The sequence below is a fragment of the Schistocerca cancellata genome, chromosome 2 (genome assembly GCF_023864275.1).
Source record: "Schistocerca cancellata isolate TAMUIC-IGC-003103 chromosome 2, iqSchCanc2.1, whole genome shotgun sequence".
NCBI lineage: Eukaryota > Metazoa > Arthropoda > Insecta > Orthoptera > Acrididae > Schistocerca > Schistocerca cancellata.
Window position 1 is genome coordinate 617,928,863 of NC_064627.1, and position 23,533 is coordinate 617,952,395.

At 46.0% G+C, this 23,533-nt stretch overlaps 1 protein-coding gene across 1 annotated transcript in view; it reads left to right on the forward strand.

Moving 5' to 3' along the window:
• Positions 1 to 23,533, forward strand: part of LOC126157128 (transcription factor hamlet-like) — a 232,187-nt gene that overhangs the window by 113,930 nt on the left and 94,724 nt on the right. Inside the window, exon 6 of the mRNA XM_049916354.1 lies at positions 6,342 to 6,473. Within this exon, the coding sequence (XP_049772311.1) occupies positions 6,342 to 6,473 (132 nt within the window). The remainder of the gene's footprint in view (positions 1 to 6,341; positions 6,474 to 23,533) is intronic.

The window sequence follows — 23,533 nt, forward strand, 5'->3', positions numbered from 1 at the left end:
CGTCGCCGTGCGACTATTGCCCATCGCGGCTCGCTTCCTTGTCTGTACCGCGTGAGAATCTACGTGCGCAGTCTTGATCATGCGAGGCTCACTGTCTGTCTCGACGCGTTGTCACCATCCTGTCACTCACCGATCAAATCTTAGCAACGACCGAATCGATCCAGACCGTCCTGCCACTTCTGCCTCTTTCCGTAGATGCTCACGACACTAGCACGTGAACATTCGACCACCTTCACCGTTTTCGAGATATTCCTTCACAGGCATAGCGTAATAATAATCTGCACTTTGTCAAAGTCGCTTATCTCAATGGATTTCCCCATTTGCAGCGCATATCTTCGCTTGGGTCATTCTCAGTCCGTGTCTGCTCCGTTTACATACTTTTGTTACCTGTTGCGTTAACAGATGTATGTAAACGGATTAGACACGGTGGGGGAATCACCCTAGCGAACATATGGGCTGCAAATTAGCCCGCAACACCACCAGGCGGCATCCAACGGCGCACAGGCAGTGGTCAGTATGTTTTCGCTTATCAGTGTAGACGCTTAGTGTGTGACACTGTTTAGCACTTTTTGAGCAGCCCCGCACCGCCAGTGGTGTAGCAGCGTGCGCTGCGCGGCAGAGCAGTGAGCAGTGGGTGAGTGGCGCCGCATCCGCTGCCTGCTGCAGCCCGGCCCAGCTTGCCCCGCCTGGGGTGGAGCCTGCAGGCAGCGCGCGCGGCGCAACGCCACACAGCGGGCAGCTGCGTCCTGCGTGCACGCACGGCCGGCCACGCGCGACCGCCGTAATGCGTTTGCCGCGTCGCTATTCACCGCCACAGCTCCCATTCAGCCACACCGAGCGTCTTCCCCGAGGATGCCTCTACCCTGCGTGCATCGCAGAACAGTGTTCTCCTAGGCTCTTGCAGTAGCTTTCACTGTATCCGGCACCAGTGTAGGTCTGCTTTGATGCCATGTCGACCGGATGTGGAACTGCTTTCCCCTTACTTTCCTCATTCTTCTATATAAGGTGATTCTTTTCAAGTTTTAAAAACCTCCGAAACGATATATTTGACTTTGAGACAAGTCATTTAATGTAAGAGACATGTGGCTGCAACTGTCGGGAAATACCCCAAAAGTGGATGAATTATTTTGAACATGATGGCGTACTTCGCGGCGCATGTAGCGGTCGAGCCTGTCGGTCTGTCGCACCTGATTATCGCAACCCATTTCTTTCAAGTACTCACGTCGGCGTGGGTCCGGGCCTACATGGGCGACATTAGTGCATGGGGTTGAGGGTTCGAGTCCTGAGTCTATTAGGCAACATTTTTTTCATTGCATGATACAATTGAGTGTTTACATCGAGGTATTAAATTCTGATCCTATTTAGTGGTCTCGCGGTCTCCGCTGGTTTATTGCAAAGTGCAGTCAACAAAAACCTATTTTGTTGCATCACAGGTAAATGAGTGTAATCTTCAGAATTGCATCATTACCAGTAAACGAGCTACGTTTTCTTTACTGCATGATGTGCGTAAAAAAAAAAGGGGGGGGGAGAAAAGGAAAGAAACAAAAAATAAGAACTGCTTGTTTACAGCGAGGACAACAATTTTGTAACCTGTACATTTACAAGTCATATTTACAAAATGTGTTCGAAATTTGCACAGTTTGCTTGAATGCAAGCATTGCATCGCTCAATCGTCCCTTCACGTACGCGCTCGAAAATACTCTCCGTAATTTGGATGTGACGTCACATGTTCGACATTTGTATCCACTTTTGGGTTATTTCCCAACATTTGCTGTCCCATGCGTCTTATATTAAAGTACCTGTCTCAGCGTCCTCTACGTCGCAACAGAGTTTTCTAAACTTTACCAGGAATCACCCTGTATAATAAACCATAGAAGGACGAGAGAATTTCTAGGACTGGTAATAGAAGACGGTGGTTTTAGGCCGGAAGATGCATCAATATTGGGCGCAGTTTCTTTTTAGATGACGATGATGATGGTGATGATGTAGGAATAGGAATTAGGGCTCTCAATTGCATGACTATCAGCGTGGTTACTGGATATGGACATGCACATCTCGTGGTCTGAACGATTTGAACGATGTCTGTTCTTATATTTTGAAACTCTTCCGACGATTCCCCAGAAACACACATCAGAAAAATCTTCAGAATTTCTGGATATATAGACACAAATATCGGGTCCGCCTGTGTGAAAATCCAGGCATCGTTTGGAAAAAAACGTCATTATGAAATGAAGATGGTATCTGTTCTTTCGGACATGTCCGAAAGAACAGATACTATTGGTGATCTTGCAGCTCTCGAAGAATTTTCAGTCTTTATGAAACACTTGTTACATAGATGGTAGACTACCTAAACAAAAAAATGGGGACTTATCCATCTACGCAGAACTCACCAGCTTCTTGTCTCCGATACTTCACATAGGAGGCGTGACACTTCACAAAATTTTAAAAACATGCGTTACTCCGTTCCTATTGTCGACTAGGGAGTTTCACGCTCGGATACCAGCGCGCCACAGCACGCTGCTTCAGGGACGGGGAAAAGCGCCGGCTCCGGTTCGTATCCGCTCGGTAATTAAACGACGAAAGCCTGCAGGTGGTTTTTAGGCGGTTTCCCAAATCCTGCGAGGTGAATACTGTATACGTACCCACGTCCGGTCTTGGATGTACGCTATAGAAGAGTTTAGAAAATTATCTCACACATACGCACAGAAATTAGACGCAGTCACATCCGTCCTGGGTGGTGAAGCGTAGACTGATCACCTAAGATGTTTAGTCTCTTTAAACCCGTTACTAACGGCACCGGCAGCTAGGTAGTGGGACAGTGCTCCATCCGAGCCGAGGGATGTCCTCATGTCGCCACATGAAACATAAAATACAGTACTTAAAAAAAATTGTACTAAGGATTGTGTTTCGCAAACTTCACGTGTTCGTGGACCACCATGTCGGAGTGCGAAATGGACAATGAGCTTTTCTTAACCTGCTGAGCATCACTTCATTCTATTGGTGTCGTTGTGATGAGGTTCACCACGCCTGGGTGGTCCACTTGACTGTGGCCAATTTGTAATTTACCACATCCGACCACTTGACTTCCCTTTGACGAATGATCCTTCTGTCTGACAGATGATAGTTTTCTCAGGGACGGTACACTGAATCAAAACGCCTCCTCTATACACGTGTTTAGGTGCTTTGTCGGCTGCATCATTCCCCGCACCCAGAAAAATATATTCTCCTTGCCCTGGTCAGTCTGGACAGTCTGAATCGTTATTTTATACTGAATAAACTTGTTGTGAAGTTCGTAGTGCCTTATGAGAGTTAGAGCAGCCGAGAAATTGTGGTATGTCTCGCGAAAGTGTCTCATCTGCTTTGATACTCCTAGTGTCCTGCAGTCTGTTTCTGTTTTGGTGTGCACAAGGTTTAACGTTTTCTCCAATGAGTTAAAAAACAAATGGCTCTAAGCACTATGAGCCTTCACATCTGAAGTCATCAGTCCTCTAGACTTATAACTACTTAAACCTTACTAACCTAAGAACATCACACACATCTATGCTCGAGGCAGGATTCGAACCTGCGACCGTAGCAGCAGCGCGGTTCCGGACTGAAGCGCCCAGAACCGCTCGGCTTTGCTCAATGATGAGTGAGACGGAGTGTAATGTTGGAGCATCTCCAAAATAGACATCTATGGATGTGATAATATCTTCAGGTGGTCTCCAGACTTTATATAAACATTAGAAGTAAAAATAGGAGGAAACCAGACGATACTAAATTTGATGATTAGACTATACGCTTGAATAATTCGTTCTTAAAAACCCGTAGTTTTTTCAGCGGCAAAGCACACTTATGGGCAGGTGCATATCGCGACGATCAGGTCAATACAGACGACTACTTTAGCCGTCTGGCTTGGCCTGACACTGCTGCAACATATCTGCTGCTGCGGGTAAGAAATTACCAAACGAAGTTGGCTTTATCAGTGAGCTGCAACGTTTTGTTCTCTCTCCTCTGGGGGCGTCCTACGGTAATATCGCTCGGGGATTTCCTTGTGTACCACGGCTGCAGATTTGTACCTCCAAACAAAAGAGTTCATAGCTTCATTTTTTTGACGTGATAATTAGCGCTGTATGACTAGTCGTAGTATAACTGCCAGCTGTATGCTTCCATATACATTGTCCATGACACTCTTTCTAAATGCATTTACCATTCTTTGTTTGCACGGAGCTTTTGCTTTACCTCTTGTTTATGTGTAATCATTTTGTTTGTTAATGAAATCAATGTTTTATGTATGTTCCACTATATTTGATCGCTTGCATGTTGAAGATACTAGACTGAAATGATTAAGATAGATCTGTAAATTGTTTATGCATGGTATTTTGTTACTCCTTCTTTTTATCCCCCTCCCCTTCCCCCTCTCTCGCCCGTGCTCTGCTACTTCATTTTGTAAATTCTTATTTTTTCTTATCATGTGGTTATATAATTCCGTATCACAGGCAAATGAATTTGAAATTTTCGCTCACTGTGAAATACCATTACAGTTGACAAAGAGTTGTTCGTCTCCTGCTATCTAACACAATCATGAAGCCAACACAATATCTGATCAGGAGAATCTAAATGTTTTTCCATTTTTCGATTTGTAACAAACTAGCTAATTATCACATCAATATAATTTAACGGTGAAAAAGTCCGAGAGAACTCATGTTTCGCTAATAATCTCTCTATATATAGTGGTCAGATCGTGGGAGTTAGCTGACTTTGAGTGTCGAGTAGTTATTGGTCTTCCCGTCTGGAGATGATCTGTTATATACTTCATCTCTCATGCTCTCAATGACGAACATGTAATAAAAAGAGCTGGGAGACGAATTCACACCTGCTTCTATCAGATCCGTCGCCATTAAGAACAGCTGGAAACAGACATAACCGGAGTGAACTCATCCGTAGACGTGGACGGCCAACGATCTAACAGTAATATAATTCTTCTTGTTAACTGTATGCTCGTATGACGATTTACGAGGTACCGCCCTCAATAAATTTCTCATGAATTAAAAATTTCTGTTGAAAATGCTCCTCATGAATGAAAAATTTCTATTGGAAATGCTCCATGAATCATCTGCGACCTCTGTATTAATTTCAGTGGAGAAAAATGTGATCAACTGACAATGTAAAATGTATGATAACGGAGTGGAGAATTCTCTTTCACAAGTCACAATTAGATAGGAGAGTCTGGTCGAGCAGAAAGCATCTTTAATTAGAAATGCGTTTAGCGCTGTTCGTAAAAATGGGAGTGTCGTAATTCGAGTGTGGATTGTGCCTTCTCTCCATCTGTCTCTGTATCTGCACTACTCTAGTCACTTAAGTTGCATTATTTGAGTCTCCTGTTCCAATTAATTTTTCACTTCCTCTCGTACGTCTTTAATATCTTCCCATTTGGCACACAGTCCACAAGAGTCTTTACAAGTATTCCGATAGTAGTCTCCTTGAAACACTGAGGTGTGACATTGTGAATACCTTAAGACATGTCTCATCAGTCATTCCTTTCTTTTACTACAATTGTTTCCTTCCTCTCTTTGTGTTACGACTTTCAACACTGGTATGATTTCATGAATCACAATGATATTTTATGTGGATTTAGAGATTCAAGAATTATACTAGCAGGGCAGAAACTGACATTCCAGTCCGGAAAATCTTTAGAATAAATTAGAATCTCTATGATTCTGACCATTTCAAAAAGAAAAAGGGTAACCATTTATGCAGAGAACTCTTTTTCTCTGAGAAAAGCTCTCACTGCTAGCGTACGAACTCATGTAATACCGTAGAATGCCGAGGTCCTTGTAAACGTCGGCTCCTAAACAATATATCACACGTAAAGGCTGATTAGAGATTTAGAAGATAGCTTGGGGTTTCTGATCAGATAATGTGTTGGCTGAGCCACGATTGCTACTGTACGCAGCAGATAACAACAGACGTTCTAGAATTTTTTTTCGAATATGTCCTTCATTTCTCTCAATACCTCACAATTTTTCCTCAGTGTCCTGTAAAAACAAATAAATTTTGTCATCTTCGTGCGCCATTACGAGGTTTTATTTGTTCTCTCTTCAGGACAGAACTTTGCACGGACACTGAAGCAAGATTTATGCCAGTTATTGGCGTAACTGCATTATGAACACATCTGTAATGACCTCTTCCTTCCTTCACAAACACCAGCACTTTTTTTACCAGATACAAGACAATCAGCAGCAGCGCCTGTTTTTCTGGTCCTCGTGCAGTAACACAGTTCCTCATGAACACCCGCTGACACTGCGTGCATCCCGCTTTCCGCTTCGCATGCCTATTTAGCTTTGTGCATGTCATTGCAGGTGCGCGTGTGCGGCAGTGAGATTCGCGGTTTCCTTGACGGGACGTTCGAACTCAATAACTGGCTAAAGTACGTGCGGTGTGCGCGCAACGACCACGCTCCAAACCTTCGGCCCCTGATAATTGCTGGGCAGGTATGGTATCGCATCACTCAATTAACTCTTCCATTTCTTCGCCGATCAGTTAGGAAAAACACTCACTGCAGCTGTGCTAGCATGTGTGATTTGGTTTGATGTTTCTACAGCTTGATGAATTTCTCTGCAGATATCAGCTAAATAGAATCGTTTATTGTGCACACACTTTTACTTCCTTACTGGTCATCATGAGGCAGACAGTGCGACTGTTGTGTGTCCGATTCGAAATGCTGAGTATTACCGACGGTTTTTCTCGGCTGATATTACAGTGTGAACCATTACATCAAGTTAAGCCAAGTTAGTGAACTCACAGTAAGATTTATGTTAATGTATATGCTTTGTTTTCCTATTTTATGATTTACAGTGGAGTCGAAGTTAATTTTTACTTATCATTTAAGTATTTATATATTTTGTTGATTACGTGTGTCTTATCCATCACATATTATCACTGCTGTTTTCCTTGGACTGCACATTGTCCTTATGGTACTATATTAACTTCGTGACTTGTATTGCTGTTAGCCACTTTCAACGTGCTATCAGCGTGCTACCCAGCCCATTCTAACGAGTCCTTTAATTGGCAATTTGTCGCCTTCTACGTCATACGCAACACACGAAGCGAGTATTCTCCTGTGATATTTGAGTGGACGTTGCGCTCTAACGGCCAGTTGTTATTCGACTCTTACAGGGTGTGAAAAAAGAATATAGGAACACCAAAAACACACAAGCTTGATACGGTGCAGAAAAGCCGTTGGCAATCAAAACAGCTTCCACTCGTTTCGGAATGGATAAGTAGAGACTCTGTATGGTTTTCAAGAGAATTTTATACTATTCTACCTCCAAATGAAATAAAGGGCAGATAACCTTTACTCCCTCCCTGCAAAGCCTAAATATCCACTTTGCCGAAACACATTATTATACACTACTGGCCATTAAAATTGCTACACCACGAAGATGACGTGCTACAGACGCGAAATTTAACTGACAGGAAGAAGATGCTGTGATATGCAAATTATTAGCTTTTCAGAGCATTCACACAGGGTTGGCGCCGGTGGCGACACCTACAATGTGCTGACATGAGGAAAGTTTCCAACCGATTTCTCATACACAGACAGCAGTTGACCGGCGTTGCCTGGTGAAAGGTTGTGATGCCACATGTATGGAGGAGAAATGCGTTCCATCACGTTTCCGACTTTGATAAAGGTCGGATTGTAGCCTATTGCGATTGCGGTTTATCGTATCGCGACAGTGCTGCTGGCGTTGGTCGAGATCCAATGACTGTTAGCAGAATATGGAATCGGTGGGTTCAGGAGGGTAATACGGAACGCCGTGCTCGATCCCGACGGCCTCGTATCACTAGCAGTCGAGATGACAGGCATCTTATCCGCATGGCAGTAACGGATCGTGTAGTCACGTCCCGATGCCTGAGTCAACAGAAGGGAACGTTTGCAAGACAACTGCCATCTGCACGAACAGTTCGACGACGTTTGCAGCAGCATGGACTATCAGCTCGGAGACAATGGCTGCGGTTACCCTTGACGCTCCATCACAGACAGGGCCGCCTGAGATGGTGTACCCAGCGGCGAACCTGGGTGCACGAATGGCAAAACGTCATTCCTTCGGATGAATTAAGGTTCTGTTTACAGCATCATGATGGTCGCATCCTTGTTTGGCGACATCGCGGTGAACGCACATTGGAAGCGTGTATTCGTCATCGCCATACTGGTGTATCACCCGGCGTGATGGTATGGGCTCCCATTGGCTACACGTCTCGGTCACCTCTTGTTCGCATTGACGGCACTTCGAACAGTGGACGTTACATTTCAGATGTGTTGCAGCCCGTGGCTCTACCCTTCAGTCGATCCCTGCGAAACCCTACATTTCGGCAGATAATGCACGACCGCATGTTGCAGGTCCTGTACGGGCTTTTCTGGATACAGAAAACGTTCGACTGCTGCCCAGGCCAGCACATTCTCCAGGTCTCTCACCAATTGAAAACGTCTGGTCAATGGTGGCCGAGCAACTGGCTCATCATAATACACCAGTCACTACTCTTGATGAACTGTGGTATCGTGTTGGAGCTGCATGGGCAGCTGTACCTGTACACGACATCTAAGCTCTGTATGACTCAGTGCCCAGGCGTATCAAGGCCGTTATTACGGCCAGAGGTGGTTGTTCTGGGTACTGATTTCTCAGGATCTATGCAACCAAACTGCGTGAAAATGTAATCACATGTCAGTTCTTGTACAATATATTCGTCCAATGAATACCCGTTTATCATCTGCATTTCTTCTTGGTGTAGCAATTTTAATGGTCAGTAGTGTATGATATACCTCACGGGTTATGCCCTATAGACGTCACGTATAGGAATTGGCCATAATAACTTGATTCGATGGTGTACGTCTTTAGTCGCAGGAAAGTAAATTATTCTCATGGCATTGCAAACGACATCAGACGTATACGGGACACTTCCAATTCACCAAAAGCATCAAGGGAGCTTTAAGGAACTGAAGGGCTAATTTATACAAGTAGCAGCGCCAGCCGGACTGATCATTGCTGCATCGATTAGTAGTGGTGGACGAATGAGCAGCCGGCACTTAGGTAGGGAGCAGTGTGGGTCGAAGAGGGCGGCGCCCATCAAGCACTTGGCGATTACCGGAGGCGCCGCATTGCTTTAATCCCCGCGCAGCTCGCATGAATTATGCAGCTGCGACCGGCGCCAGTGGTAATTGCGGTGTCGCGGCCGGCGATCCATCACGGCCGCTAATTACGGATGGCACCGCCGCCTTACGACGACTCACCGGGAGTCGCAAAGGGCCTGGCAGCTTGGTGGACACGTGAGAGCAGGTCGCACTCTTACAGCTGCAGCTCATTACTTCTAAAGTCACGGATCCTGACTGCTTTCGGAATCTGAAGTAAAGAAGTCGAGAGCACGAAGCTTTAGTAAAGCAGTGGAGAACACAAAGCTTTAAATCAGTGCTATACAGACCTCTCCTGTTCAGCACATAGGGTGTTTCACAATTCATGTTATACACTTCTATAGATTGTAGAGGAGACCTAACGGATCAAGATTTTACATACCAACCCAAGGTCGAAAACGGTTTGATTCCATGTTACAAGGGAAACAAGATGTACAGATTTCACTCTTATTGACGGTGATACTACCCTACAACAGCTGTTCCATATGACGACAACCAAGTTTGGTGCACACAGCGTATCAGCGCAATAAGTTCGCATAAACTCTATCCAACTTGCCGGCCGGTGTGGCCGAGCCGTTCTAGGAGCTACAGTTTGGAACCGTGCGACCGCTACGGTCGCAGGTTCGCATCCTGCCTCGGGCATGAATGTGTGTGATGTTCTTAGGTTAGTTAGGTTTAAGTAGTTCTAAGTTCTAGGGGACTGATGACCTCAGATGTTAAGTCCCATAGCGCTCAGAGCCATTTGAGACATTCTGTCCAACATGCATTGTGTATGGTTCATTACTTCTGTCGCAGCCATGATCTGTGGTACCATGTCTTCCTCCGACTGGACAGAGGTCTCGTAAACAAGACTCTTCATGTGGCACCACAGGAAAAAGTCCAAAATCGTTAAATCTGGAGATGTTGGTGGTGAAGCATGTGGTCCGTCTCGACCAATCCATCTTTCCCCGTAGACGACGTTCAGATGGTTTCGGGAGCGAAATACAAACTGTACTGGCCTGCCATCATGCTGGAACCACAACCCGTGCCGAATGTCCAATGATAAATCCTCCAAAAACTCAGCCAGCACTTGCTGCACGAATGTCAAGTACCTCGCATCCGTTTTGTGCGAAGAAAGAATGTACGGCCCTGACACACGACCATCACAGATACCTGCCCAGAATAGATGTCGAATGTGTGCTGAAGTCTTCGTGTAAAGTGGCTTTGGGGTTTTCGTGAGCCCAAATGTGGCTATTTCAACCGTTCAGAACACCTACCTTACTGAAATGCGCTTCGTCGGTGAACAAAATTTGCGCTGTAAACTGAGGAAAACCCACACAAAGGTGTAAAAAATAAAGTACAGAAATTGACACAAGACACAAAATGCGCCTGGAGCATAGCGAGTACCTTCTGAGGGTGATGTGAGTGGAGTTGCTGTTCATGCAGAAATACACCAGACAGACAAGAGAGACACATGCGAGTTACGCGCAGCGGCTGTAGAACTCGTGGATGGGTTCTCTTCGATGAAGGGGTTCCTCTTCCGAAACTATAGTGCGCAGTCTTCTTGGAGCACTTACTCGCGAAAGGCAAAGATCCCGAGTTCGAGTCTCGGTACGGCACACAGTTTCAATCTGCCAAGAAGTTTCATATCAGCGCAGACTGCGCTGCAGAGTGAAAATTTCATTCTGGAATATTTATTGTAGGTTGCTGTCGTTGATGGGGGTGCAGACAACACAGTCTTGCGGATAATTAGGGGTAGAGTGACTCCTGTTACCTCTGATTATTATACTGAGCTGCGTGACTTAACGGTAAATGGGTTACGATATGTGACGACTTCACGGTAAATGGGTTACGATATATGACGCACATAAAAGATGACTGCAGTTGAAAAGAGCTACGTCTTGTTATTCTTCCATCGTATTTAAAAGAATGAGGAAGCCTTAATGAAATATTCATCGTTTATAAGCCGCGTCATTTCGAATAAAACGCTCGTGCTTTTGATAGCTGTCCCCTATCGTCATCAGCAGTTAAAATCATCGAGTGCCATGACTGGCACGATGTTCTGCTTATTTAGATGTAATGGCAGCGTCTCGCACTGTTGCAGAGCGTTCACGACATCTCAAAGAAAATGAACTTTAGAAGTCGGACATGGCTGAACATCGCCTAGAAAACAACCATAAAATACAATTTGAAAATACGAGAGCTTTGCCTCAAACACGGTCACACTGGGATCTGTTATCAAACAAGCGGTCTAAATTAGAACAGTTTTAACATGAGCAGGGTACAAACTTAGAGGGAATGGGGACTGGCTTTGGACACTGAGCAAAAGGAAAGATGCAGGCTTGGCGCTTGTAGGGACGCGGGAGCGGCAGTTTCAAACGTGGCGTCGGCCCCTCGCAGCTTATGACGTCTTTCGGTCCACCGGCGCGACAGAGCAGCTCAACCTGCCTTCCGCGCATGTCTCACCGGCTCTCTCGGAAGGTTCCAGAAGCTGCCGTTCCGTTACAAATGGTTCAAATGGCTCTGAGCACTATGGGACTTAACATCTATGGTCATCAGTCCCCTAGAACTTAGAACTACTTAAACCTAACTAACCTAAGGACAGCACACAACACCCAGCCATCACGAGGCAGAGAAAATCCCTGACCCCGCCGGGAATCGAACCCGGGAACCCGGGCGTGGGAAGCGAGAACGCTACCGCACGACCACGAGATGCGGGCATTCCGTTACATATATATAGCAAGAACACCGTGCCAGTCCCGGGAATGATTTTAATTTCCGAAGACGATGGCGGAGACAACTATCGAAAGCTCGAGTGTTTCATTCGAAATGACGTGGCTTGTAAACCGAGAAGATTTTATTGAAGCATTCCACCGCTAAAGGCTCCGAGGGCAAATAAGAAAGACGTCTATGCTCACTTGTACAGGGAGCGATGAAAGGCGGTCAGTGACTCTTGTTGTGAAGACCTTTTGATTGTCATTGGGACTGTGTTTGTTTCGTGCCGTGTCACCCTCTAAGTGCCTCCCGTCTCAGCAAGTGTCATGCCGAATGTGCTGCTGTACATAATTTCGCCCTCCTCTTTGCAGTAACGTACGGTGTTTTAAAAACAGCTATATGACAGAATAAGCGGAAAAACTAAATTATATGCTGTTCCCCAGACGTACTTGCAAATACCTCTCCGCTGATGCAAAAAGTGGCGTGACGTAATTTAGTTAATGCCTTGGCGACCTTGAGAGGCTAATTAATTAGAAGGGAAAATAAGTTAGGCCACGTAGCCACAAGGCGTCTCTGCATAATGCACGTCGCGCGCCGTAATGGGTACGACATTGCAATATTTATGAAGGTGGTGGCTTGAAGGCTGCTCCTGATAGCATTTATTGGCGGTGCCGCATAAGCCGCGGACGCGTTACGTCCGTCAGTCACGGCATGACGCGACGCGACCTGCGGACGTAGAGTCTGGGGACGGCGGGACGCCACACCTCCCCTCGCTCTCCTTCTCTCCCCCCCCCCCCCCCCCCCCGCCACGAGTTTGGCGCCCACACATACGCTGCTGTGCAGAGAGCCCGATTGCACGTTTTTCAATAGTCGCGTGCGGCCCGCGAGTGCATATCCTCTTGTCCACGTGCGGCTCTGCGTCGCGGAGAGGAAACACAAGTATAAATGTGCTTCGTACTGTCGAGAGAGCTCGAATAACGCTTAAGAGGGAACTCAAGTATCGATAGGCGCCCGAACAATAAGTAACAGAAAGAGAAACAAGCATCCGAGCTGTACGCTACGTAGAGTAATGCAGCTCCCTTGTGCACGGTCCGACAGCTGAAGCGCAGAGGCTTGCACCGAGCTCGTGAACTGTGGGCATCGGAGAGCTGCTATGAAACTAGAAATGTAGAAGAAATGTCTGGGTGTTCGTGGAACAGCTATAATCTGTAATATGTTTTGTATGATTCGGAATAAACTGTGGAAAAGTTGCTGCCGTTTTCGCTACGAGCACATGTACTGTATATCTATAGTCACGGGTACTGTGGCTAACGAAGCCATTGAAAAATAGAAGTTCTTTTACTTGTTATTCTTGCTGTAAATCTTTTTTTCTCAAAATAACAGCACTTGTTTTGAAAAGAAGTCTTTGTACATTATATCTCAGAGAGGTGTCCGTATGAGGAACCTTGAATGTTCCTATTGGAAATTCTGTATCGGCTATGTCCAGGAAGTTTAAGTAGTGATCACGAGGTTTTCTTTGGTAAAGTAAGTTGTAAGGAAGATTAGAGAGTAATGTGCCGAGTTCGAGTCTCGGTCCGGCACACAGTTTTAATCTGTCAGGAAGTTTCATATCAGCGCACACTCCGCTGCAGAGTGAAAATCTCATTCTGGAAACATTCCCCCAGGCTGTGGCTAAGCCATGTCTCCGCAGTATCCTTTCTTTCAGGAGTGCTAGTTCTGCAAGCTTCGCAGGAGTGCTTCTGTAGAGTTTGGAAGGTAGGAGACGAGGCAATGGCAGAAGTAAATCTGTGGGGCCGGGGCGTCAGTCGTGCTTGGGTAGCTCAGTTGGTAGAGCACTTGCCCGCGAAAGGCAAAGGTCCCGAGTTCGTGTCTCGGTCCGGCATACAATTTTAATCTGCCAGGAAGTTTCGTGGCACAATTGTTTAACGGGCATTATAGTGAACTCACATTGACGTCTTGACCAGCAAATGTACCTGATCTGTAAGCACCGGAACACATATCGGGCGCCAGCTGCGTTCCCTTATACCACCATCCTGTAATTTTCGGGAAATACTTGACCTGTGCGAAACATCTGGTGTCACATACTTCTGGAATCATGTATAGGACTTGTAGAATCCATGCCTGGTAGAATCTCTGTTGTACTGTGTTTGAAAAGAGGGACAACATGCTATTAAACAGGTGGTCGTAATGTTTTGGCTCACAGGTGTAAATAAATTGAGTTGTCGGTCCGTTATGCCAAAGAAAAGTTGGGACCGCACAAAAATTAATTAGACAAATCGTAAAGACTGTGGACTCCAAACGACCGGATAAACTTTGCGAAAGAAGTGAGAACTGCTTCCCGGCGGAGGTTCGAGTCCTCCATCGGGCATGGGCGTGTGTGTTTGTCCTTAGGATAATTTAGGTTAAGTAGTGTGTAAGCTTAGGGACTGATGACCTTAGCAGTTAGTCCCATAAGATTTGACACACATTTTTTTAGAATTGCTTAACACGGAACTGGTATTTCCACTCACACAAATGGTTCAAATGGCTGTGAGCACTATGGGACTTAACATCTGTGGTCATCAGTCACCTAGAACGTAGAACTACTTAAACCTTACTAACCTAAGGACATCACACACATCCATGCTCGAGGCAGGATTCGAACCTGCGACCGTAGCGGTCACGCGGTTCCAGACTGAAGCGCCTAGAACCGCACGGCCACACCGGCCAGCCTTTCCACTCACATTTGCTATACAAGTTCCTCACTTTGCAGTACAGCAATGCAAGTATTCATTTACAGTAACACACTGTATATTTCTTCAGACATGTAGAGGCAGTTTATTTGACGGCTTTATCGCGCCTCGCACCACCTCTCGAGGCAGCGGCGTTGCACGGTAGAGCAGTAGCGACGACGAGAACCGCAGTGCAGCGGCGGGAGCTAGTATCGGCGCCATCTTCGTTTGCCTTTCCTGGAGGACGCGTAAAAGCCCAGCGGCGCAGATAAGTAAGGAGGCGGCCGCTTATCGCCCTCGTCGCGCCGGCCGAAGGGCGGGTGACGCTCGTCGCGTGAGCGTCGGCCGCCGCCTGGCCCTCGGCCGCCAGCCCCCTCCCAGTAACAAGTGTGTGCTGTGCGTATGTGACACGTATGAGGCGCGGCGGGGCCCGGGCCGGTCACGCGACGCGGCCGGAAGCGGCTCCAGATGCCGGCGCCAGATTCTCGAAATCTCGCCCGCGTCCCCTCCGGCGGTCGTCTCGCGTATTACACGCCACGTTTTATAATTGCTGCCCGCTGAAGCTCTGATATCGGCCGGAATGGCTTCCAAGCACACAACGCCTCGCTCTCTCTCCCCCACCCCCAAACCCCCTCCTCCGACGCCCGTTATTACGAGCTTATTGCAGTCGGATGAATCAAGCTCTCGCACGAAGGGTCGCCTCGACCTAGCCGCTGGCGATGTAACTGCACAGTGAATGATATCTTCACTTTCAAGCGAGATGACACCATTATAATACAGTGCCTCCAGGGTCAGAGGGAGACTATGAGAAAACTAGAAGAGATACAGTAAAACACCCACATCAGATGATACAGCATCTCTCCATTCATATTAAGCGTAGTTGCAGAGGATATCACTAGGGATGGTAGTGTCAGTCGAGTCAGCTGCACCGTATTGTTGCCTAGAATTAGTTCGCGCCTGCAGATAGGCAACCCAGTGAACAGAATGCCAAAGTGGGCTTCGGTCGTTGCGGCCTACAGGCAAAAAAAAAAAAGTTCAAATGTGTGTGAAATCTTATGGGACTTAACTGCTAGGGTCATCAGTCCCTAAGCTTACACACTACTTAACCTAAATTATCCTAAGGACATACACACACGCCCATGCCCGAGGGAGGACTCGTACCAGCCGCACAGTCCATGACGCCCTATAGGCACCATCAACAGTAGTAGCATCAGCGACTTCAATGAGCTGCACGAATATATTGGCATTTGCTGCGTCACAGACGGTGTCCATACTGAGCACCCGTAATGTGATGCTCTCTCTCTCTCTCTCTCTCTTTCCTTGTGCCTTCGTTCTGCACTGTCGCAGGGTCGGTATGGTTATGGGTGGATTTGGCAAGGTTAATTTACGGTGTGGCCGGATGCCCTTCCTGTCGCCACCTCGGTGGTTGAGACGATGATGAAGACAACACAACACGATGACGAGGACGAGGACAACACAACACGCAGTCCCTGAGCGGGGAAAAATCCCCGACCCAGCCGGGAATCGAACCGGGCCCCTTTGCGCGGCATTCCGTCGCTGAGCTATCGGAGCGGACTGTAATGTGTTGCTCTATCGACTGATATATGTCATGAAATGTCTTTGCAAATTATGAATACGTACGTTGCCACCGCAGCTACACAATTCACTGGAAACAAAAATTTGTGCAGGACTGAGACACGAACCCAGATTTCCCGCATTACGCTAGCTGTCGCCTTAACTGCTTCGGCTATCCCAGCACCCTCCACCAGATCCAAACTTCCACGTCCTAGTCTCTGCTTTCCATAGCGCTTCCAAAATAATCATTCCGAAACAGAGACAGTTCAATGTCATGTTCCTCGGACATGCATGCTTGTCCACAGGGAAAATGAGAAAACTATTCGATCGCTCACGTTAAGCGGGAAATCCGCGTTAGATTCACCGTCCGGCACAAATTTTCATTTGTTTCCAGTAAATTGTATACCTGTCGTGGTACCGCATTCTCAATTAACGAATAAATTTCACGATTAAATACTGCTATAAATCGTTAGCAGTGACTGTTACTGCACTAATGTACACTCCTGGAAATTGAAATAAGAACACCGTGAATTCATTGTCCCAGGAAGGCGAAACTTTATTGACACATTCCTGGGGTCAGATACATCACATGATCACACTGACAGAACCACAGGCACATAGACACAGGCAACAGAGCATGCACAATGTCGGCACTAGTACGGTGTATATCCACCTTTCGCAGCAATGCAGGCTGCTATTCTCCCATGGAGACGATCGTAGAGATTCTGGATGTAGTCCTGTGGAACGGCTTGCCATACCATTTCCACCTGGCGCCTCAGTTGGACCGGCGTTCGTGCTGGACGTGCAGACCGCGTGAGACGACGCTTCATCCAGTCCCAAACATGCTCAATGGGGGACAGATCCGGAGATCTTGCTGGCCAGGGTAGTTGACTTACACCTCCTAGAGCACGTTGGGTGGCACGGGATACATGCGGACGTGCATTGTCCTGTTGGAACAGCAAGTTCCCTTGCCGGTCTAGGAATGGTAGAACGATGGGTTCGATGACGGTTTGGATGTACCGTGCACTATTCAGTGTCCCCTCGACGATCACCAGTGGTGTACGGCCAGTGTAGGAGATCGCTCCCCACACCATGATGCCGGGTGTTGGCCCTGTGTGCCTCGGTCGTATGCAGTCCTGATTGTGGCGCTCACCTGCACGGCGCCAAACACGCATACGACCATCATTGGCACCAAGGCAGAAGCGACTCTCATCGCTGAAGACGACACGTCTCCATTCGTCCCTCCATTCACGCCTGTCGCGACACTACTGGAGGCGGGCTGCACGATGTTGGGGCGTGAGCGGAAGACGGCCTAACGGTGTGCGGGACCGTAGCCCAGCTTCATGGAGACGGTTGCGAATGGTCCTCGCCGATACCCCAGGAGCAACAGTGTCCCTAATTTGCTGGGAAGTGGCGGTGCGGTCCCCTACGGCACTGCGTAGGATCCTACGGTCTTGGCGTGCATCCGTGCGTCGCTGCGGTCCGGTCCCAGGTCGACGGGCACGTGCACCTTCCGCCGACCACTGGCGACAACATCGATGTACTGTGGAGACCTCACGCCCCACGTGTTGAGCAATTCGGCGGTACGTCCACCCGGCCTCCCGCATGCCCACTATACGCCCTCGCTCAAAGTCCGTCAACTGCACATACGGTTCACGTCCACGCTGTCGCGGCATGCTACCAGTGTTAAAGACTGCGATGGAGCTCCGTATGCCACGGCAAACTGGCTGACACTGACGGCGGCGGTGCACAAATGCTGCGCAGCTAGCGCCATTCGACGGCCAACACCGCGGTTCCTGGTGTGTCCGCTGTGCCGTGCGTGTGATCATTGCTTGTACAGCCCTCTCGCAGTGTCCGGAGCAAGTATGGTGGGTCTGACACACCGGTGTCAATGTGTTCTTTTTTCCATTTCCAGGAGTGTATTTCGTGCTATTGATATGTCTGTTTTCCGTGTAGTTTTCTTATTAAATCGCGCAAGTACTTACGAATAAGCGTTTACAGTTGTCCATTGTTTGGTCTGCAAACGTGCGCTAATGTGGTGGCCGGCCCGTGGTACGAAAGCAGTAAAGTTCCTTTCTAGTAGGGGTGTTCGATGATCATTGATATTTACAAAATATCGGTGTTTGTGTTTAGACATCTCTGCAAACATATAAGTTGAAGACAAAGTATCGAATTTCAAAGATGGCAAAAAGAAACAGGCTACTTGTCAACATCGCCTATAGTTTCCTTATCGAGTACAAGAATCTCTTCCTGAAGACGTCAATTAACGATACCATGGAAACGGGGAAGTGAGGAGATAGAATAACATTTTTGAACGAACTAAGGTAGTTCCAGCTTAGGTGTTGTAAAGTTCTGTGGGCAGCACGCAGGCAAGGAAACCAAATTTGATTTATGTGGTGAACATTATAAAATAGCACAAGTAAAGATTAATTTTCAAGCTGAAACAGAAACGGGCCTGTCACTGCAGCTCATCATCTGAAAGAGAACATTCTATCTGCGAAACAAGGTCCTTTGGACCTATGGAATCACATCATAGCCACTACCTACCCAGAGCCACGAAAGCTTAAAAAAATGCAGCTAAATATTTGAGCTGTGTAGCCACAACCAAAGCTCTTGAAAGACTCTTCTCGAAAGCGTGTTACGGTCTCTGTCGACAACGCAGTAGTCTGAAGGGGAACTTTATCTCAAAAATGTAAATTTTAGTCTGTAGTCAAAAATTTGTGGCATACGTAATGTTAATTTTTGAGACATTTATTAATCAATAAATGTGATATTGGTTTGTTTGTTATATTTTACGCCATTTTATAAATTCATCATTTAAAATAGGAAATGTAAACATAACGAAGTGGAAATTGCATCGATGATTTACCAGAATCCCAATTCCCTATTTCCTGGTTCTGAAAAAGTTTATTAATTTACAATATTTGGCTGGCGGGGAGAGTTGGTGACGTTCATTTCCAGGAGTCTAGCCCATACGTCAATGTTACTGACTAATTTCGAAATCTTTTCGCTGTCATTCATGCAGTTCTGTCCACTGTATCTTTGATCGTATTGTAAAAGAATACACTCTGTCCCATTGCTTGGTTTAACCCTTTTACTTAATTCTCGTCAATACGTCACAGCATTAAGCACGTACTTACGGTACCCACCTAACTGAATTGTTAGACTACAATCACAACATTCACACTTGGCGAAGATAGAAATCTTTCCAGTTATTCGATGAATCTATCGCATCGGTGCTTCCCAGAGAACCAGCAATACACCTCCATAGCAGTGACAATATCACAGGCGTGATAGAACATTTCCGGACACGAAGCGACAGGGTTGTTGTCCACTAATGGCGGAAGGTTTGGATAGCGCAGACTTCGCTCTAACCAAAGTGCACAAAGATGGTCACATAATTCTGAGCCACTGGTTTAGAAGGTTTGCGCAGATGGTATTAGAGGTATTGGACTTCAGTTGATTGCCGACTGCATTACGACAGAACTCATACACGGAAAAAAGTTATCAGACTAACTGCACGTTTTAACTATCAATGACTACCCAGCGTTAAAACTTTTTTATAACAGATCGGTGGTCTACGATAGCCTTGTAAACCGTATCTCATCCTTCATAACAGTTGTTATGAAGGGGTGATGGATGCATGGGCTCTGAGCTTCATTTCTAAGGCAGATCATCTGTCCAGGAGTAACACGCCAGTGACAGATGCTAGCCGCTAAATCCCGTGCTGAATCAAACGTGACCACAAGATATCTGATTATTATCCATGCAAGATCTGTATTTGCACTGTAAAATACATACTATCTTTTCCAAGGCGAAAGGGATAAAGTGTACGTGAAATGGTTATCTTTTTAATTTTAAAATTTTAGGTAATCGGCGGAGAAATTATTCAGTTCTGTTTAAAATCTTGGTATTGATTTTACTACAATATTATATGTTAAAGATTGCCTGAATCGAAACGGCGTGTGCCACAGCAGGATGTGATGTTCCGAAACAGGGACTGGAATTTTTGTTCAGCTCCTTGGGAGGAGGTGATGGGACTGAAATACACGGAAAGGCTTTCAACGCTGGTGCATATTTTACTAGAATTTCACTGCTAGCGCACTTTCTGGCCAGTTTTCGTGTTTCTCAAGATGACACTGGAGAGCTGCTGGTCATTTACAGGCAAAATTTAGCCGTAAATAGTTCCGCAAGGCGGCACCTTCGGACAAAGGACTGTTATTTGTTGTAGAGTGAATGAAGCAAAGAGAATACTAATGTGCCAGAAGCAAGCCATTCTTCAACCAAACTGGACTTGTATCTTCCTGCACAGAATGCACGTTCGTCTTAATTTGTTTCCAAATTTTTAGTACCGCGTCGTCAGTAGAACTTTAAAATCTAAGTTTCCGTTGATTTTCATGGAAGCACATAAATACCTGTTACGCCTCAGGTGGAGTAACCAGCGGCGAGCTCAGACATACAGAGCAGTGTGTACCGCAGACAAGTCAAGCCCCTCTGAGGCGCAGCGTTACTCGGAACACAATCACTGATCCTTGGATCCCCTTCTCCCTCGAGGCTATCATTTATCCGCCTCCGATGCCGCTGATTCGAGGGACAGAATAGAATGGCAACCGTTTTTCTGCCTTTGTCAACTCAGTTTCTTCCCTGCTATGCGCCAAGAGCACTACTCTGATTTCAGATTGCAGCTAAACTTAAGGACCGCAGGATTGTGCAGAAATAAAATACTGTCTTATGAAAAATAGTGTTTCAGCTTAATGGGCGCTGTGTCCAATAACATTATGATACATAGTTTCTTCATTAGTTCACGACTACCTGTCTGTCGAATCCTGTCTTCATATGGTAGATCTGGGTGTAAAAAATACGGATGTAAATTGGCATCATATCGCTAATGTTGGTCTGCTAATAGTCGCTGTAGTCGTAACTCGAGCAGTCGTTATTGTCAGTTTGAGAGTGTTTCAATGTTTATAATGTCTGTTACATGTTGTAAAACAAGCGGCAACCGTAAAGTCAACATTAGGAGTAGTTAAATGGTCCATGTCGGTACGATGTTTTGATCTTGAAATGAAGGTGAAAGTATCTCCAACCGTCTTTATGACAGTAGCGTAAACGCAGCAGTACTAACTATAAAGGCTGAAGGCTGGAACACTTAAACATATCCGGGAGTTGTGAGTAGTTCGGACAGTAGAGGAGTCTATCGGCAGCTTTCCTCGGTGTTGGAGTCGCGAGCTTTTTGAGTTCAGAGTGTTAGCGATCGCGAGATGTTTTCCCATTACAGGAAACTGGAAGAATCTACAAGCACGTTTCTTGTGCGCAAGTGTGGAGTGCTTAGCAGTTTTTGGTTTGCGTACGAAAGCTGTAAGTACGTGATTTGTACGAACAGGTCGGTATCAGGGTGTGAGTTTTTATGGAAGAGACGGACTTGGCAAGGACTAATTGAAGCCAATAAATTACGTTTACTTTCGGAGAACCTGGAAGTGTGACGTTTTTATGTGAGTTTTGTCTTTTTATTTCGGACTATTTTCAGTTTCTAAATATGCCAGGGTTGTGGGAATTAGCTACCTATAATGGGCAGTTGTAATGCACTACTGTTGTAAAGAACAGGAAATGCGCGATAATTATACGTGCTATGTTACTCCGTTTGTAACGAGCAGCGAGCGAGGAAATCGTTGAGTAACCTATATCAACGCGTTGTAATTGGAGCCGTAGCTTTTAACATGACCTTTCAATACTACGTAGACTGGACACTTCAAATGGTAGCGCGGCTCATACTGACTGAAGTGTCTGTCCTTCTCTAAACACCCAACCCCCCCTTCCCCCACCCCTTTCCTATTCTTATGGAAGCCCTCGCAGCGAGGTTCAAAATGAAATCACTGAACAAGGTAAGAATGTGAGCAGATAGAATAATATGCAAACTTCCCTGCGGAACTTAAGTACTAAAGTAATATGTAAAGTATTATATTTGTTTGTTGTTATTTCACCGCGGGGTCTAGGCGCCTTGCCACAGTTCGCGTGGCTCCTCCCCTCGGAGGTTCGAGTCCCCCCTCTGGCATGGGTGTGTGTGTTGTCCTTAGCGTAAGTTAGTTTAAATTAGATTAAGCGGTGTGTAATCCTAGGGACCGATGACCTCAGTAGTTTGCTCCCATAGTAACTTAACACAAATATCCAAATTTTTTGTTGTTATTCATGAGACCGAAAATAGTAATCTTTGAAGTTTTCACTTTCTGAAGCTGTAGTCGAGTTGACAATTATATTTTACGCTCTATAATTCAGAGAGTGTCCATATTGTTTTCTTCAGGAGCTCGTAACTGCAGAGCAGATGGAGATGAAACAGAAATTCGTGCCGATATGGGATGCAGTATGTGCATGACACCAACAGAACAGTCGAGTCGAAATGCAGCGCTTATCAGCGACACATTCGACTTAAATAACCGAGCGAATCGGTTATCGCCGATCGTCACCTGGAACATATCATTGAAACGAGATGCAGCAACACCAGAATCGTGTCTGCGACTGCGTAGTTACGAAATAAGATGCTGGAGTGAAATGAAGTTTCTCAAGATATCGACGGTCATTTCATTCATCAGAACAGCGAGGAAATTAGTACCTTGTGGAATATTGCTATGGATAGGGGGACACAGAACCGTACCAGAGGTCATAATTGGTACTAGCAGTCGAACTCAGCTATAAATAAGTACACTACACCAGTAAAGGTTCATATTCTCGCTGGAGTACAGCTAGTGAACACACATTAAGGTTAATCGTCGTAGCACGTGGAGAACTGACTCACTCAATTGTCGAAGTTAGTGCGTAAAAACAGAATCAGCTCGCTAAGGGTAAATAATTAAATGAATTTCTAAGTAATAGAATACTATTTCCAGGGTGTATGGCTGTGAAATTGCAAGTAAGGGAATAATTATTTGTAGCATTACTGGGCATCAAGATGTAGATTTCCCTAAATGAATCCGGGTGATTTGTTGAAAGTGTTTCGGAACAATTCTTGGAGAATCGTGAAACCTGAAGATCTAGACCTTCTCTACAGTACTATCTGTTTATACTGATGTAGTCGTCTATCGGACGTTAAATTCTAATCCTCCTTCCTTCCGTGATGCTGCTGCTGCTGCTGCTGTTTATGTTGCCGTTGTTGTTCTTCAGACACAAGACTGATTTGATGCAGCTCGCCACGCTACTGTGTCGTGCATAAGTCTTTCCATCTCTATACAGAGTGATTTTTTCCATGGTGTACAAACTCCAGGGATTGATCGATGAGTGGCTACGGAACAAAAAAGGTCTAATGAACTTATGTCCGGATATGAATGGTTTCCATGCTAGAGACAGTTTATTTAATCATACTTTGCTACAGGGACTGCGCCCAAATACGCGTTGT